The sequence below is a fragment of the Bufo bufo genome, chromosome 5 (genome assembly GCF_905171765.1).
Source record: "Bufo bufo chromosome 5, aBufBuf1.1, whole genome shotgun sequence".
Lineage (NCBI taxonomy): Eukaryota > Metazoa > Chordata > Amphibia > Anura > Bufonidae > Bufo > Bufo bufo.
In genome coordinates this window covers 78739422-78758414 of record NC_053393.1, presented here as the reverse complement: position 1 = coordinate 78758414, position 18993 = coordinate 78739422, and the positions used below count along the sequence as shown (strand labels likewise).

The window sequence follows — 18993 nt, the reverse complement described above, 5'->3', positions numbered from 1 at the left end:
TCTGGCCACTAGGCTAATAATATGCTGACAATTTTTGTTCCGTAGAGATCACTTTTCAGTAGTTATCTCAGGCTTGCAATGAAAAGTATAACTCCTGTACAGATAGCACAGGATCTATCATTCATAGTAGGTGACGATCGCAACTTATCTCCTCCCCCTCGCTGCACAATAAGCCGTGCACAGGTCACAGAGTATGTCTGCAAAACTCTCCTATAGACATCACCAAACATCTCCAGTCTATTGTGGCTATGATCCATGCGACTGCCATAAAGCATTTGTTAAAATGCAGTTTTCAGCAGCTCAGGCAAGAAGGCTGCCCCCATAATCATATACAGAAACTATATTAATAATATACAATGAGAAAATATTTTTTACTCCTTTTATTTAGTAAAATATTTTATATTTGATCCCTTTTAAGATAAAAAAAAATCTTTTTAAAAAATTTCATTTTATTCTATTACTGTGTACTGATTGTCTTTCATTATCCTTTCTAAAGTAGCCATCGGTTCCTGAATAGTCAGACTGCTTTTTTTTTGTTATCACTTAACTTGCCCTTATGGTGCATGTGCGCTGGATAACCCTTTTATACCGTACATATTACCTTTTCCATATACTGCCTTTTTTCCTTATATATCCATTTTAATCCCTTTTCAGTTTTCTTCACCCTTGTACTATATGCCTCCGGTATGCTCTGGAATCCACTACCATGTCCAATTAAAGTAACCTTTACCCGTGCAGGTTTTATGTGTTCCCCGAGATCACACCTCATCAGGAAAGCTTTTCCAGCTCTGTAGGATGATTTCTTGAATGCGTAAAGCTGCACTGACATGCAGAGGTTTGCTTCTACTTCACTCATAAATCACACACAACATACGATTGAAGCATTTCAATGACTGTAAAGTAGATTTCTGGAGTTTGGTGTTCTCTTGAATAATAGACGAGTGTTGCTGGCTTTGGTGGATTTAAAATGGCAGTGGCATTGTTGGCTGATTGTTGCACAAAAGATTTAAAGGGGTTGTGCAAGATTTGGGGAGCGAAGGGGGGTGAGTTTGGCAGACCAAAATCCCCCCACCCCCAACTTGGCCGGACCTGTAAAGGGAAGCTTACTTATCTGCTTCCTAGCACCAGCTCCTCCCAGCATGTGATGCTCCTCTGGGCTTCCTCGCTGTAAACATCCGGTTTGACATCACTGCAGCCAATCACTGGCCGTGGCCGTGACCAGCGACATAATGAATGGTTACATGACCAACCCAGGCCTGGAGGAGAAGGAGCAGGGAGCCAGTGCAGGGAATCCGGTAAGTAAGTAAGCTTCCCTGTACATGTCCAACCAAGTGTGTGTGGTGTTTTTTTTTTTTTTTCCTCCCTTTGCCCCCCGTTATTGCACAACCCTAATAAGGAACTTTCTATGAAATTGGCAGTAAAACTGGGCATACACACATGCATTGGATACATTTCGGCAGGTCCTGCAGATTTCTGTGGCACTGGCAACCTAATCTGCACTGATACAGCCCAACTTTTCCCTTGTATCTGAAGTTGAATTTCAGCATGTCAAATTCTTTGTTACCCAGAAAGATTAGCACTGCCCAAAAATCTCAGCCGCAACCTCTTTCGGTCCATGCATACATATTTTTTGGGGGAAATTTTTCTCCGTACTGTGCTGTGGAATATGTATGGTACGTTATTAGGAGATCTCCGCTCGGATCCCCTTTCTATGAGCCCACCTGTCCCCCATCGGTGTATACTTTTACATGGTCATCCAATCATTAGACTGACCAGCATGTAATGCTACATTTCCCCTGCGTGTCCGGTTGGACAGAGGCTACCCTCAGCTGTTTGCTCGGACAGCTTGTACTTCGACATGGGTTGCCTTTGTGATGCACAGTATTTGGGACTCATGGAAGCCTGTAGATCGATGCACATGATGACCATGTAAGGAATACACAGATGGGGACAAGCATTAGTTCATACCAGTGTTTCTTGAAAATAGCTCCGTTTTTTTTCTTGGTACATAATAGTTTATTCGGCAGAAGAGTCTCAGACTGGCAGCTTCATTTCATAGATATCCATTTATATTTTATATCTGCTGGTATCCAGTTGCAAATGTGTCTGTAATACCACAAACAATTGATTAAGCATACTGTAAATGAGACGTCTTTGTTATATTTGCCTTAGTGAAGCAAGACCGCGCTAAAGTACATCTGTTAGACAACAGATGGACGTTAAATTATATTTTGATGGAGTTTTCAGGAAGTTTAAGCAAAGTTATTGGAAACTTCGGAAATCAAAAATAATTTGGCTACTGCAAAACCAAAGATAATGGCAATGCGTAACCTGGTGACCTCTGCTAGCAATGTGAGTAGTAGTGTGTCCGGCATAGTCGGAAGTCATGAAAAGCCTGATTTGCAGAGCCTATTGGCTCAGAGCATGGTGGTATAACGGAAATATTCATTGCTCCATCCATCTGACCAAATCATTGTGTAGCCCCCTGCCCTGAACTTCGGTTGAGTACAGCTGTGTGGTTGGACATGTTATGTGCCCATTGGTTTTACCTTTGGAGGACATCGCTAAGGCCCCTTTCACACGGGCGAGTATTCCGCGCATGTGCAATGCTTGAGGTGAACGCATTGCACCCGCTCTGAATCCTGACCCATTCATTTCTATGGGGCTGTGCACATGAGCTGTGATTTTTACGCATCACTTGTGCGTTGCGTGAAAATCGCAGCATGTCCTATATTCTGCGCTTTTCACTCAACGCAGGCCCCATAGAAATGAATGGGGCTGCGTGAAAATCGCATAGCATCCACAAGCAAGTGCGGCTGGAATTTTCACGGATGGTTGCTAAGGAGACGAGGGATGAGCGACCCGGGACCCCATTTCCTTTATTATTTTCCATTATAACATGGTTATAATGGAAAATAATAGCATTCTTTACTACAAAATGCTAAGTAAAATGTCCATTGAAGGTTAAAAAAATAAGAAGAACCTTCTATCTTCATTCAGCAGGACCTGCACTGACGTCACCGCGCTCACCACCTGGTGAGCTTGATGATGTCAGCTAAGGTCCTTTTGCAGGTCCTTAAAGAAGAACAAAGAGGAGGATCCCGGCTGCACGATCAAGTGGATGAGTTGAGTAGTGTTTTTATTTTTTTTTAACCCTCAATTGACATTTGACTTTGCATTCTGTATTAAAGAATGCTATTATTTTCCCTTATAACCATGTTATAATGGAAAATAATAAAATCTACGGAACACCGAACCCAAACCCGAACTTCAGTGAAGAAGTTCAGGTCTGGGTACCAAACATTCCATTTTTTATCACGCACGTGCAAAACGCATTGCACTCACTCGGAAAAAACTGAAGAACGCAACGATTTTCCTTGAACGCACCCGCATCCTATCCCGCCCTCACCCGCGACACCCGCGTGAAAGAGGCCTAAAGGCCCCTTTCAGACGGGTTATGGGAAACTCATCCTTAGAGCTTGTTCACACGAACATATGGGTTCCGTTGCCATATTGCGGACTGCATATGCGGATCCGCAATAAACGGACACCGTTCCGTGTGCATTCCGCATCACGGATGCGGACCCATTCACTTAAGATGCAGAGCGGTGCGGAACGGAAACCCACGGAAGCACTACGGAGTGCTTCTGTGGGGTTCCGTTCCGTACTTCAGTTCCACACAAATATAGAACATGTCCTATCTTTTTGCGGAACGGAGGTATGCGGACCCATTCAAGTTGAATGAGTCTGGATCCGTCCTGGAGGCCTTACAAACGTTATCTGTGCATTGGGTCCGCAATGCACGGATAATGTTCGTGAGGCCTCCGGGACGCAATATGGCAACGGAACCCATACGTTCGTGTGAACAAGCCCTAAGGATGAGTTTCCCATAATCCGTCTGAAAGGGGCCTTTAGGCCTCTTTCACGCGGGTGAGGGCGGGATAGGATGCGGGTGCGTTCAGGGAAAATCGTTGCGTTCTTCAGTTTTTTCCGAGCGAGTGCAATGCGTTTTGCACGCACGTGATAAAAAACGGAATGTTTGGTACCCAGACCTGAACTTCTTCACAGAAGTTCGGGCTTGGGATCGGTGTTCTGTAGATTTTATTATTTTTCATTATAACATGGTTATGCTGTCCATTCTAAACTTTTGACAGGTGCGCTTTGTTTCCATCCATGTTCTGAAAGTCAGAATTTTCCCAACTCCCAGTCTCCTGCTATACGTGTTAGCAGTCCAATGTGACTCCTATATTTGGGTTACATTCCTTTGTCCCGCTGCTCTTGGCATTCATGGCCTGATCACTGCGGCCCAGGGTCTCGTAGGTGTAGGCAGCCTCTACTCTCCCTAGGGAGCACGCGCACGTCCCTCTCGGCTTTACCTTCAGCGCAGCTTCTACCCCTTCTCTCAGCGACTCTAAACCGTATATCACCCTATAGTAAAACAACTGTTATAGAAAGGGGTCACAGTTTAAAAAAAAGTAACATTTTCCCAGAATACATATTTTTTTTTTATTAAAGCCCCCAATAAAGCTAAAATTATTTACATAACCTAACAGAAAAATGTTATTTATGGCTTTCAAAGACGCGTGTACTGTAATACGTAACAAAACGGAAAATGCATCTGTTCGGGGAGGGGGGGGAGAGGTGTGAATGGCGCAATTGTGAACAGGTGAAGAATGCGTTTTTAAGAAAATAGTTTTATTAAAAAAAAACTTTCAAGACTTGGACTTTGGTTTATGAAATACACTGAGGAAATGTTGAACCGTACTTATGATTTTGGCTAGGTGACGACTATTTCCAAGCTAAGACTATTCTCTAAACTTTCTGTCCGTGTTATTGATAAGCCGCGCCAGGCGATTGTCTTCAGTCTAGTCTCTGCTGTTAACACCTCCCGGAGTCGGACAGGTGTGGAGCTCGAGAAGTAACCCTGGAAAATGCGGTGATACGGAGACTTGAAGTGATGCCGACTTGTTAAGTGAAATAATCGAGTCTCTCGGTCTGTCCACATTGCCAGACAGAAGAGGAATGATCTAATAGACTGTGAGAATTGAGATAGAGAAGCGGGTAATGTAGGTGGGCCAAGTGTTTCTGATCTGCCATCAGTTTTTATGTTGTCAGATCAGTGCAGCCCAGGCTTGCAGTCCGCTGTCTGACAGTAGGATTGCTCCCTCGGGAGGAGGAATGCTTGAAAGTGAATTCATACTTTCCTGTATTAAGCATCACTTCCATGCTGTCTAAAGACTCCGACTTGATAAACGCTGGCACATGCGGGGAGTATAACAAGTGTGTGACGGACTCCACAGGCCAGCCAACTTATTCTCCATTGACTGGCCAGACTTGCAGGCTGGACTAGATACACAGCACAGCCATGTAGAGTTGAGCACCATTGTATTTCTATAAAACAAACACTTCCTTCAGCCTACTAATCCCATCATGTACTTCATTCTGATAAGCAGAGCAATATATATATATATATATATATATATATATTCACACACATACATTTATATATGTATACATTTATATTGCTTGTATTCCTTAGGAAATAACGATGCTGTAGCGCTTCTCCTTAGAACTTTGCGTTGTACCATTCCTCTGTTATTCTTCCTGGAAAAGTAATAATATTATGACCATTGGGCAGTAAAGGGTTTTTCACATAGAAATAATTCATCACCTATCCACTAGATGGATGATTTTTGTCCGATTTACAGGGAGGGTCCAATAATTAGGACCCCTAGCCAGGGGCGGATTAGCCATAGACCTTACAGAGAAATTTCCCGGTGGACCGATGTCCAGAGGGCCGTATCTGAGCCCTCCTCAACGCCGGCCAGTGGAAGTTTTTGGGGATGTATTTAGTGACTGTGGTATTTGGCTCTGTTGGGGTGGTATAATGTGCCACAATATGGTATTGCTGGCCCTGCCTTCCATCAATTTGGACCCGACTACAAAACGGGGCCACTTAGCATTTGCAAGAACAGTGTTTCCCTAAGTCTCTTTTCTGAATGAAGTGATCGTGCACATGATAGTCCATTCACTTTTATGGGAAGGATGGAAAACTGTCTGTGGGATAGCTCCGTTAAAGGGAAAGGGTCATCCGAAAATGACTTATTGTTTAAATCATGTTTTTATTTAAATTTTTTATTTTTTTTTGCTGTTTTTAAAAATAAAAAAAAGAATCTAATCTAATAGTGCACCCTATGTTACATCGTTCTTTTTTTTAAAAATGTTATGCCAGTTTACCATAGTTATGTAAAAAAAAAAAACATATTGCCTCCCTGTACAATTTATTCTTACCCCATTTCTCCTCCCAGTACCCAGTCGTATTTAGTATTGTGATAAGTACTATGCTGCGATAGACATCAGTGTTTCATAGCCCTCAGCAGCTAGATCATCCCTGCCAGTAGCCGTCCTGTTCATGTCTGTTGAGCAGCAAAGAGACGACGGGACCGAGAGCTACAGTACTGCGCGTGCTCTGCGCATGCGCGCTGCCGAGACCCTAGCCATGCTCACTGCAAAATTATGAGAAAGGATGCCGCAGGTTTACCAACAATGACGGGGACCCTGACTGAAGAGTGTGCATTGTGCAAAATCATACATTGAAAAATCTATGTATTTAATAAAATATGTATATTGACATGATCTAACACTTCTAAACCTGATTACTGAGTTATGCAAGAGCTAAGAGTCTACAGAATGAGAAATTTACATCCCCGGACCATAAGAGCGCCTCATCATTAACATTAGTTTTCACCTTTACTATGCATGTTTAATTAGGCTACATATTAGACCAGGCATCCACAAACTACGGCCCTCCAGCTGTTGTAAAACTACAACTCTCACAGTGCCCTGCTGTAGGCTGATACCTGTAGGCTGTTCGGGCATGCTGGGAGTTGTAGTTTTACAACAGCTGGAGGGCCGCAGTTTGAGGATGCCTGTATTAGACTCTGTTCACACTGAGACTGAAGACTCATTTCAAGTCAAGTCAATGTGGTCTGTTTTGCAATGGCTCCGTCTGCCCTGATAGGGGACGACATGATACTAATGTGAACAGATCCTTTGAAAAGGCACTTGTAAGCCAAGTTATTGCACTTCGTGGTCTGATTATATGGGGTGTCAGATCATTCCAAACCTATACAAGGTGCATGAATGGGCGTTAGTGAATATTTCCCTGTGCTGTTAGCTGGAGGACTGTGCCACAAACCCTCCTGCCAAATCCTGGACACCTGCAGAACGGCGCAACTTCAAACAGGGTAATGCAGAACATCTTGTGAATGCATTAAAATGAATAGTGTATGAATATGAATCCATTCTGCTTTCTGATGTTTGATAATTAAAACGAAAAAAAAAAAGCGAAATGATAGTTTTACTGTCCGATTGAATGAATATTAAAGTATATTACAATTCAACAGGCTAGTACATTTGCAGCTTTCTTTTATTAGGTGTGAAATCCAAGAATGCGCTGCCAACTCTGGAGGGTTCTATCCAGAATGTTGAACTGAAATTCTGCAGCACATCATTGGTCAAATGTGTCTCCGGGACCCTGGGATCAATAAAAATTTGTGCCAAAGCCCCAGGTATGTGCAGCTGGACCGTATAAAAGTTTATTGCCTGTATAGGAGAATTGGCCTTACTTTTTACAAGGAGAGTTACTGAAACAAGAATTTATTCATTGTTCCTATGAATCAGAGATTTAGCGTGTTTTAATTTTATCATGCCAGCATAATACATTATAGCTATTGCGGAGTACAATTTAATTTTCATCTTTGTATTCTGGTGCTAGATTTCTGTTCTTGTGCTTTTATTCAAGGTGGGTCATAAAGTACATTGTAAACAGCACCACAATTACTAACAGTATGTGATGAAGTGCACACTCCTTGTCCATTCTGGGTCATTCTGGGTGATAATTGGGAGATCTCCTTTGCCCTGGTTGGTGCTTTTTAATGGGAGGGAAGGCTCTGTGCTCCGAATGTTATGGGTCAGATTTAAAAAAAAAAAGCATTTTTTTTTCTTTGACACAAGACTTTTCTGTGTTTCGAAGGCTCAAAAACACTAAGCAAAGACTGCCAAGTGCACGGCACGTCTGAAAGGAAATTTGTTCTGCTTTCATTGTAAGGCGCAAACATGACAACATTATGTAATGCTTTGTTTCTCCAGGGATTAACAAGTTCTTTACTTAAAAAACATGATTTAATTTTACTCAATTAGTTTAATTAAACATTGACTTGTTCAACTGTACATGCCAGACACTTTTTTTTATCGGCCACAGGGAAGTCATGTTCTGCACCATCTCCTGTAACAGACAGTTTCATTATGTTCCAGACTTGAATTTGTTTTGCAGTTTTGTGTTATTGTACTTTTGTTTTTGCGTGTTTTAAGCCAAGCCTACTGTACGTGAGAAAAAAAGCCTACTCACCTGCTCCCTGGCTTTCTTCGTTAGTCTTCCGGCCCCCATCTGTAAAGTTCTGTATGGACAGGGTCACATGTGCGACTGCAGCCGATGACTGTCTTCAGCAGTGATGTGTCCCCGTCAGTGCTGGGTCACGTGACACTTGGGGACCCGTCACCAGTAAGGGCAGTCTTTGGCTGCAGTGGTACACGTGACCCCATGCATCTGGATGGACGCAGTAGGGAACCAAGAAGCCGGAATGGATAGATAGCAGGTGAGTATGCTTTTTTTCAACAGGTAGAGCAGGATTGGCTTAAAGGGGTTCTACACCTTTTTATTACTGATGCTCTATCCTTTGGATAGATCAGCATCTAATCGGCGGGAGTCCGCCACCCGAGACCTCTTCCGATAAGCTGTTTGAGAACTCAACCCCATTTCCTTTAATGGAGCTGTGGTATTATATGTCACACAACCCATGGACAGGCGCGGGCTATTTTTGGAATAAAGCCGCCAAGTTTTTTCTAATCTTTGAGAACCCCTTTCAACTTTTTGAGATCTCTATGTTGCCTTTTCTATTTCTAAATGTCGGGATATAACCCTAACCCTTCTCGCTGTTTCCGGCAGGCCAGTGACATCACGACTACTATCACTGGCCTGGGCACAGGGAAAAACCCTTTAAGATGTGGTCCATGTGCATGCTGCATTTTGTTGCACACTCATTGATTTCCATGGGTCCACATTCTGTGGACAAGCATAGGATATATTCTATTGTTTGCGGAATGGACACACAGATGCAGATCTTGGACCCATTCAAATCAGTGAGTCGGCAGCAAAATGTGACATCGACACCCTTAGGCCCCTTTCACACGGGCGAGTATTCCACGCGGATGCGATGCGTGAGTTGAACGCATTGCACCCGCACTGAATCCCGACCCATTCATTTCTATGGGGCTGTTCACATGAGCGGTGATTTTCACACATCACTTGTGTGTTGCGTGAAAATCGCAGCATGCTCCTCTTTGTGCGTTTTCCACGCAACGCAGGCCCCATAGAAGTGAATGGGGTTGCGTGAAAATCGCAAACATCCGCAATCAAGTGCGGATGCGGTGCGATTTTCACGCACGGTCGCTAGGAGACGATCGGGATGGAGACCCGATTATTATTTTCCCTTATAACATGGTTATAAGGGAAAATAATAGCATTCTGAATACAGAATGCATAGTAAAATAGCGATGGAGGGGTTAAAATAATAATAATAATAATAATTTAACTCACCTTAATCCATTTGATCGCGCAGCCCGGCTTCTCGTCTGTCTCCTTTGCTGAACAGGACCTGTGGTGACGTCACTCCAGTCATCACATGATCTTTTACCATGGTGATGGATCATGTGATGACCGGAGTGACGTCACCACAGGTCCTGTTCCTGCAATGAATGCTCACCACAGGTCCTGTTCAGCAAAGAAGACAGAAGGAGATGTCGGGCTGCGCGATCAAGTGGACTAAGGTGAGTTAAAAAAAATATATATTTAACCCCTCCAGCGCTATTTTACTATGCATTCTGTATTCAGAATGCTATTATTTTCCCTTATAACCATGTTATAAGGGAAAATAATCCAATCTACAGAACACTGATCCCAAGCCTGAACTTCTGTGAAGAAGTTCGGGTTTGGGTACCAAACACGCGCGATTTTTCTCACGCGAGTGCAAAACGCATTACAATGTTTTGCACTCCCGCGGAAAAATCGTGTGTTCCCGCAACACACCCGCACATTTTCCCGCAACACACCCGCACATTTTCCCGCAACGCCCGTCTGAAAGAGGCCTTAGGCCTCCTGCATATAAGTGCGGTTGAATTGACATATGCACACTGTAACGGACCGTTTCAGCAGACAAGGGGTTAAAATCCGTTTAGGCGATCTGCCCCTTTCTGAGAGACAGGCACAGCTACTGCAGAACACCAAACTCCCGAACTGGATACAAAATAGCACTCCAAACTGGAACCTCACGAATAGCTGCTAGCAGACGAACAGGAATCAGCTTACACTCCTGGCAATCAGTCTCTAACAGCATACAGTGGATCCCCCCAATAACGAGACAAGGCTCCGTGTTGAGGGTCAAGCAGTGGTCTGAGGTGCTGGCACACCCAGCCTGGTTTTTATTACAGTTGTTGCAAATACAGGTCCGCCCACAGGGAGGTATACAACAACCAAGCCCATCTGGTGTACACGCCCCTAGGGGACCAGAATGAAGACTGTGACATAGGACAGATATGCAGCACTGCAGGATACACAGAGACAATACATCCCCACAATGCATCATGGTTTCCTCCTCTCTGCCCTGGAGACACCCGAGGAGTAATCCAATTATCTCTCAAGACAAAGAGAAATCACCAATACACATGTGGGGACAACAGAACAGAAATCACCATTTAAACATACAATGTCACAACCCTTTTCAATACACAGACATTTAACATCCCAAAATTGCACGAATTAGACCCGGAGTTCAAGTTAGTTCAAGTCCTTTGTGAACAAATGAGGCCTGGCTGATGAGAGGGCCCATAATCCTGGGGCAAGAGGCCAGCAGCCAGGCCCCTCCAAAACCCAGTGGCGAGGTTGGTTTCGCCACACACACATTTCTGGGGATTTATAGTCAGGTCCATAAATATTGGGATGGACAAGGTGTGCTTTAACAGCAGACTGTCCGCTTTAATTTGAGGGTATTTACATCCAAATCAGGTGAACGGTGTAGGAATTACAACAGTTTGCATATGTGCCTCCCACTTGTTAAGGGACCAAAAGTAATGGGACAATTGGCTTTTCAGCTGTTCCATGGCCAGGTGTGTGTTATTCCCTCATTATCCCAATTACAATAAGCAGATAAAAGGTCCAGAGTTCATTTCAAGTGTGCTATTTGCATTTAGAATCTGTTGCTGTTAAGAGAAGACTTCACCAGAGTGAATACAGAGGGTTCACCACAAGATGTAAACCATTGGTGAGCCTCAAAAACAGGAAGGCCAGATTAGAGTTTGCCAAACGACATCTAAAAAAGCCTTCACAGTTCTGGAACAACATCCTATGGACAGATGAGACCAAGATCAACTTGTACCAGAGTGATGGGAAGGAGAAGAGTATGGAGAAGAAAAGGAACTGCTCATGATCCTAAGCATACCACCTCATCAGTGAAGCATGGTGGTGGTAGTGTCATGGAGTGGGCATATATGGCTGCCAATGGAACTGGTTCTCTTGTATTTTTTGAAGTGTTTCGGGCAATATTATCTGCTCATATTCAGCCAAATGCTTCAGAACTCATTGGACGGCGCTTCACAGTGCAGATGGACAATGACCCAAACAACCAAAGAGTTTTTTAAGGGAAATAAGTGGAATGTTATGCAATGGCCAAGTCAATCACCTGACCTGAATCCGATTGAGCATGCATTTCACTTGCTGAAGACAAAACTGAGGGGAAAATGCCCCAAGAACAAGCAGGAACTGAAGACAGTTGCAGTAGAGGCCTGGCAGAGCATCATTAGGGATGAAACCCAGCGTCTGGTGATGTCTATGCGTTCCAGACTTCAGGATGTAATTGACTGCAAAGGATTTGCAACTAAGTTTTAAAAAGTGAAAGTTTGATTTATGATTATTATTCTGTTCCATTATTTTTGGTTCCTTAACAAGTGGGAGGCACATATGCAAACTGTTGTAATTCCTACACCATTCACCTGATTTGGTTGTAAATACCCTCAAATTAAAGCTGACAGTCTGCAGTTAAAGCACATCTTGTTCGTTTCATTTCATATTCATTGTGGTGGTGTATAGAGCCAAAAATATTAGAATTGTGTCGATGTCCCAATATTTATGGACATGACTGTATATGTGTTTCTGCAGCATATCTGCACTAAAATCCACAGCTTCTAAATGCGGTTTTGGTTAAGATTAGATGTGGTTTTCCAGCAGATCTCAACTTTCATTTGAAAAGGGTGAATTCTGCAGCTAAAACTGCAAACGTAATTGACTTTCTTCGGATTTGGTACCAGATTGGCATCAACATTAAATATGCTCTGCAGTTCATATTCAATATGGAAATTTGTATTAGGAAGCAAAACACATACATACCTAAAAGCTACCAGAAGTCCTTATTCTGTTTTCCAGCTCCAGTCCTCAAAGCTTATTCACATGAAATGCTATAAAATTTTACTAATCCCTAGAGTTAATATCCACACAAAATATACCGTAATTAAAAGATTTTTGTTTCAAATTGGTCACTGAGATTATTGTTGGTTAATTCCATTATTACTACGGAAGTTTAGATAATCTACTGTGCTATCAAAGGGGTTGTCCGGGCTTTTTCATATTGATGACCTATCCTCAGGAAAGGTCATCAAAATCAGATCGGCGGGGGTCTGATTCCCGGCACCCCCGCTGATCAGCTGTATAAGGAGATGGCAGGCGCAGTGCGCACGTGCTGTCTCTCTTCCTGCTCTGCGCTGTATGTCTATGGGGCAGCAGCTGCAGACAGGAAGAGAGAAGGGAGATGGCACATGCACACAGCACTCCTCGTACAGTTGATCGGTGGGGATGCCGGGTGTCGGACCCCCACCGGACTGATATTGATGACTTATCCTGAGGATAGTTCATAAATATGAAAAAACCCGGAGAATCTCTTTACATGATTTGCCGTATTGGACTTAGCCTTATATGGGTTTCCAGAATTTTGGTATTTGGTGCTTACTGTATCACCAGGGTTGGGCATCAATACCAGATGGGAGGTGGTAAGACACCCGCACCCCCACCAGTCAGCTGTTTAGTTGTAGGTCCGACACTAGAACTTCACAGCTTCGTCAGCGGACCCCTGCTGATATGATATTGATTGCCTATCCTGGGGATAGGTCATCAAAATCCTGGGCAGCCCCCTTACGGTGGCCATATATATTAGATAGAAGTAGGTTGATGGTTGAATAACTGTTGAAGGAACGATGGTTTCAGAGATGCAGTCTTACACATTTTAGTCAACATTGGCCATTCCATTCTGTGACTCTGGACGAAGAAGGAAGAGTATTTCTGGGAACATTCTTCTAAGAAAGATTGTTCCTGGACGAAAGGTTTTTCAACATTAAAAAGGTCTTTCGTCTAAAATTGAAACATTGCTGAGTTCCTTCCAGATGACAACAGTTTGTTAACCGTCACCTAATCAGATCGTTTATAATCAATGTTTTACATCTCACCCAATAAACGTTTCGTAGGGTTCAGATCATCCATTTTCACCAAATTTAGTCCAATGGGCACCTTTATGCTTGTACCAAATCTCCAAGAAATGCATCATATTACTGTTCATGTCTGCTGGTTGGAAGCCAACAGTTAATGTAGTTGTACCACATAGCTAATAAATCAATGACCTCCTCAATAAATGAAACTATAAACTCATTAGTAGCTCAGCTACTTGCTAATTTATTGTCATAGACGATAGTCATTTTGGAAAGTTGCCAAGATGATAAGCCCATGACTGATTTTTAACTTGCTCGTTTCTATGAAGCTGGGAATATTGTCAGGGACGAGCATGACCAATCGCAGGTTTTTACGAGCCCTGTAAAACCCTGAGTTTATTTCCTTTTTTAATTCAGTATGAAATTGAATCGCACAATTTCAGCCTGGAAGGATCATTTACACGTAAGCTGCTTTCATTAAATCTGTTTAATAAACAGCTCGAGTTTTTCCCTCTTCAAAATGTCAGTGTACCATTTGTTAAGGCTTACCGTTTCCCATTTTTAGGCTTCTTTCACACATAGGATTTTTGTGGTGCTTTTACTGACCTTTTGCTTTTTTTTTTGCTGCTTTTTTAAAGTGTATTTTGTGCCGTTCTGTAGCTGTAAGGCCTTTCACTTGTCCGTGTCAGTGACGACATCTGTGACAAGATGGTCAGTGCTTTATCCATGAAGATGCCTGTTAAGGGTCTGTTGTTTGCCCTCCATCTGTATTCCTTGTGCTTTGCTAGACCGAAAAAGGCATTTCCAGAGCTTCTTATGACAATGGTCAAGTGAAAAATCACTGACAGAAAACACTTGCAGTGCATTTATTTTTTTGGATTATGACTTTTATTTTTATTTTATTACAGCATGCTCTGGCTACGACATTTTTTGCAAATTTTCTGGTGTGTTTTGACCTTGCTTGAAGAAACGCATTTGTCAATATGTTGCCTTTTTTCCTGTTATAGCTATAACTTACACCAGCTGTGTCACCTCCTGCTAAGTCCCGCTCCCATTTTTCACCACTTTAGAAAAGTGGTGAGAAGCTTAAAAAGATGCAAATTATGACACAACTACTTAGTGTGCCATAATTTATGACTTATTAGTGCCATAATAGTGACATAAACACATTAGTAAATGTTCCTCATAGTGTCTTGTTTAAAAATGCATGGCTTGCAAAAAAAAAAAAATCAATGTACTAAAACACACTATTTGTAAAAATTTTTTTTAAAGTAATGCCTATAGTAATGCTTCAATAGCAGCAAAAAAAGCTCAAGTCACTTGACCAAAAATATGCATTTTTTTTTCTGGCAGTTTTTGCACTTGAAACATGCCAAACCAAATTTATGTGTGAAGGAGGCCTTATCCCTATTATTTACATGTACAGAAGGCTTTGATGGGAAAAGTTTTCTTTTTACAGGGCATAACCTCCGTAAAAAGGGTATTCCAGCTTTTAGATTTTGATGACCTATCTTCTACATAGGTTATTAATATCATACTGGTGGGGGCCTAACATCCAGCACTTTCACCAATAAGCTGTTTTCGGCTGACGCTGGAAACTAAACTGTGGACAGAAGTGGAAGCAGAAGGCTTCGATCATTGTGTAGTGCTTGGTTACATTCACTTGAATGGGAGCAGAGCTGTCATACGCCGGTAGGGCCGCTGCACAACGGAAGGAGCTCAGTCAACTGTTACGTTTCAGTGGCTGCCGAAAACAACTGATCGGTGGGGGTGCCAAGTGCCGGATGCCGACCCATCTGAAATTGATTACCTATCCACACAATAGGTCATCAAGGTCTAAAAGCTGGAATCAGAGTTGCCAACCAGAATTTTTCTTTTTTCTGGACAACTTATCCCAAAATCACAGACGGCTAACTTTTTTTTTATGAACAAATTGGAAAACCATAATGTATGATGATTATAAGTAATCCATGTCTATGGCTCAGTATACTGATAAGGACTCAGTATCATTTAGACTACTTGGAGACGAGCGTTCCTCCCGCAGCGAGTCCACATCACAGCACCCGGCCTGACCTCCCAGTACTGACGGGGTGACATAGCATTATATTGATTTATGATGCTATGTAACCCTTACAGTTCTGGAATGTATTGGATAACAGTGGCAGCATTATGCCAGTGTTATCCAATACATTCCAGAACTGTAAGGGTTACATAGCATCATAATATAATGCTTTGTGACCCCTGGCAGCGCTGGGAGGTCAGGCCGGGAGCTGCGTTGCGGACTCGCTGCGGGAGGAACGCTCGTCTGCAAGGGGCCTTACTGTGAGCTGTAAAATGATGATCATTACCACCAAAGTGATCTAGTCAAGTACCACCAGCCTAAAAAAAAAAATCATGGACACATCTATTTGTTTTCACGGACACAGGAAAAAAGTCACCTATTTTTACGGACTGTCCAGAAATTTCCAGACTGTTGGCAACCAGATGGCATGAATGCCCCTTGTGTTCACATGTGTATATTGTGTAAGATGCCTTTGATACATTGTGCTAACCTCTCGATATCTCTTATTATGAAGGTGATAGTGGGAAAGAGAAGTTAATTCCATTGGTGCAAGGTCCTTCTGACACAAAAGACCTGCACAGGAGTAAGTGGTTGAAGGAGAGCAGGAAGCCTGAATCCTTGCTTGGTCCAGATTTGATCGCCTTTACAATCCAGGTTCCCGAGCAGGTGGACTACTGCAACAGCTCTGGTAAGTGTAAAATGTCCATAACGTTAAGATCGTGTTACATCCAGTGATTCAAAGCCGCTCTCTTAGGAGATTTAATATCCAATGTGCCAAGTGACAGACTGTTTCTGTTTCCCATTGAGAGTATATATATATATATATTACTTACACAGTCACCCAGAAAGGCAGTGGTTCACCCTTTTAAGTGTTTCTTCGGCTAATATAAGCATGGTCTATTGGTTAGCCTTTGCTGCTGTTCCGACTGAGAATATTTTTTTTTTTTTAGAGCTATTGACAGTGCTGATACAGTATATATGCTTCTTCTTCTGCCCTATACCTACACGCTATGAGTTGGCAGGAGCTCTTGTACAGCATTCAGGAAATGTAACTGAAAACTTTTGTGACACGGCAACTCTCGAAAGCTGTAGGTGACAGCAACTTTTGTGTGACAGTAGCACTCCATAAAATTCACATAGTTAAGCAACACAGTTACACTGGCTACTGTGGGTACAACTAGAAGGTCAATGGCCTCCTGCTCAATCATGTCTAGTCTTAAGGAAAAGGCATGCTTTTATCAGTTCTTAAAGGAGTTGTGGGAGAGAAATTAACTAGTTGCAGGAAATGTTCTAAAGTAAAAAATGGATGTTACATACTAGTTAAAGGGACTGTGTCAAAAGAAAGTGACCTGTTGTTGAAATCACATTTTTATGTTTAACATATTTTTGAAGAATTTTTGATATTTTTAATTTTCCATTTCAATATCTATATTTAAAGAAATTTTATTTTACCTTACATGTCCTTGAATAAAATATATGATTCTACATAAGTGAGTGTGCCCAGTATATTTTTTAACTATATTTAAAGAAAAACTATAAAATCCTTCAGATTTCACACTGGCCGCTAAGCCTAATAGTCACCACTTCTTTGTCTGTACAGATGACTGCAGTTACCTGCTCATCTGTCATTCTAATCCTGCCTGTAATGATATCACCTCTGTGTATAGATAAGACAGGATCCACCATTCACAATAGGTGATTGTCAGAGCTTATCTGCACAGGTCACAGTGCATGCCTAGACCACTCTCCCATAGAAGTGAATGAGGTTCCCATCCAGACCATTGTGTCTATGGCCCATGGGGCTGCCATAAAGCAATTTTCTTAATGCTTTCTAAATGTTGTAAAGAACAGCTGAGGCAAGATGGCCGGCCCCATATTTATGTTCAGGAAATAAAAAAAACTGATTAGAAAAAAAGGAGATGTGTTGCTAACTAGTGTGGCTAACTGCAGGCAATGATGACCTGTATGGGCAACATGAGTAGCATGAAAAGACCGCATTTGCTCATGCTAATTAACCACCTCCGGACCGCTGTACGCACAGACGCGTCCTGGAGGTGGTTGATTCATTCCGCCTGGACGCATATACGCGTCATCTCGCGAGACGCGAGATTTCCTGTGAACGCGCACACACAGGCGCGCGCGCTCACAGGAACGGAAGGTAAGAGAGTTGATCTCCAGCCTGCCAGCGGCGATCGTTCGCTGGCAGGCTGGAGATGTGTTTTTTTTAACCCCTAACAGGTATATTAGACGCTGTTTTGATAACAGCGTCTAATATACCTGCTACCTGGTCCTCTGGTGGTCCCCTTTGTTTGGATCGACCACGAGAGGACACAGGTAGCTCAGTAAAGTAGCACCAAGCACCACTGCACTACACTACACCCCCCCCCCCGTCACTTATTAACCCCTTATTAGCCACTGATCACCCCATATAGACTCCCTGATCACCCCCCTGTCATTGATTTCCCCCCTGTCATTGATCACCCCCCTGTCATTGATCACCCCCCTGTAAAGCTCCATTCAGACGTCCGCATGATTTTTACGGATCCACTGATAGATGGATCGAATCCGCAAAACGCATCCGGACGTCTGAATGAAGCCTTACAGGGGCATGATCAATGACTGTGGTGATCACCCCATATAGACTCCCTGATCACCCCCCTGTCATTGATTACCCCCCTGTAAAGCTCCATTCAGACGTCCGCATGATTTTTACGGATCCACTGATAGATGGATCGGATCCGCAAAACGCATCCGGACGTCTGAATGAAGCCTTACAGGGGCGTGATCAATGACTGTGGTGATCACCCCATATAGACTCCCTGATCACCCCCCTGTCATTGATCACCCCCCTGTCATTGATCACCCCCCTGTCATTGATCACCCCCCTGTCATTGATCACCCCCCTGTCATTGATCACACCCCTGTCATTGATCACCCCCCTGTCATTGATCACCCCTCTGTAAGGCTGCATTCAGACATTTTTTTGGCCCAAGTTAGCGGAATTATTATTTTTTTTTCTTACAAAGTCTCATATTCCACTAACTTGTGTCAAAAAATAAAATCTCACATGAACTCACCATACCCCTCACGGAATCCAAATGCGTAAAATTTTTTAGACATTTATATTCCAGACTTCTTCTCACGCTTTAGGGCCCCTAGAATGCCAGGGCAGTATAAATACCCCACATGTGACCCCATTTCGGAAAGACACCCCCAGGTATTCCGTGAGGGGCATATTGAGTCCATGAAAGATTGAAATTTTTGTCCCAAGTTAGCGGAACGGGAGACTTTGTGAGAAAAAAATTAAAAATATCAATTTCCGCTAACTTGTGCCAAAAAAAAAA

The 18993-nt window shown here is 42.8% G+C and overlaps 1 protein-coding gene across 5 annotated transcripts in view; it reads left to right on the top strand.

Moving 5' to 3' along the window:
- Positions 1-18993, top strand: part of VPS13B (vacuolar protein sorting 13 homolog B) — a 1020896-nt gene that overhangs the window by 288421 nt on the left and 713482 nt on the right. For all 5 annotated transcript variants that reach the window (XM_040432419.1, XM_040432415.1, XM_040432418.1 and 2 more), the window contains exons 18-19: positions 7437-7571; positions 16164-16337. In XM_040432419.1, the coding sequence (XP_040288353.1) occupies positions 7437-7571; positions 16164-16337 (309 nt within the window). The remainder of the gene's footprint in view (positions 1-7436; positions 7572-16163; positions 16338-18993) is intronic.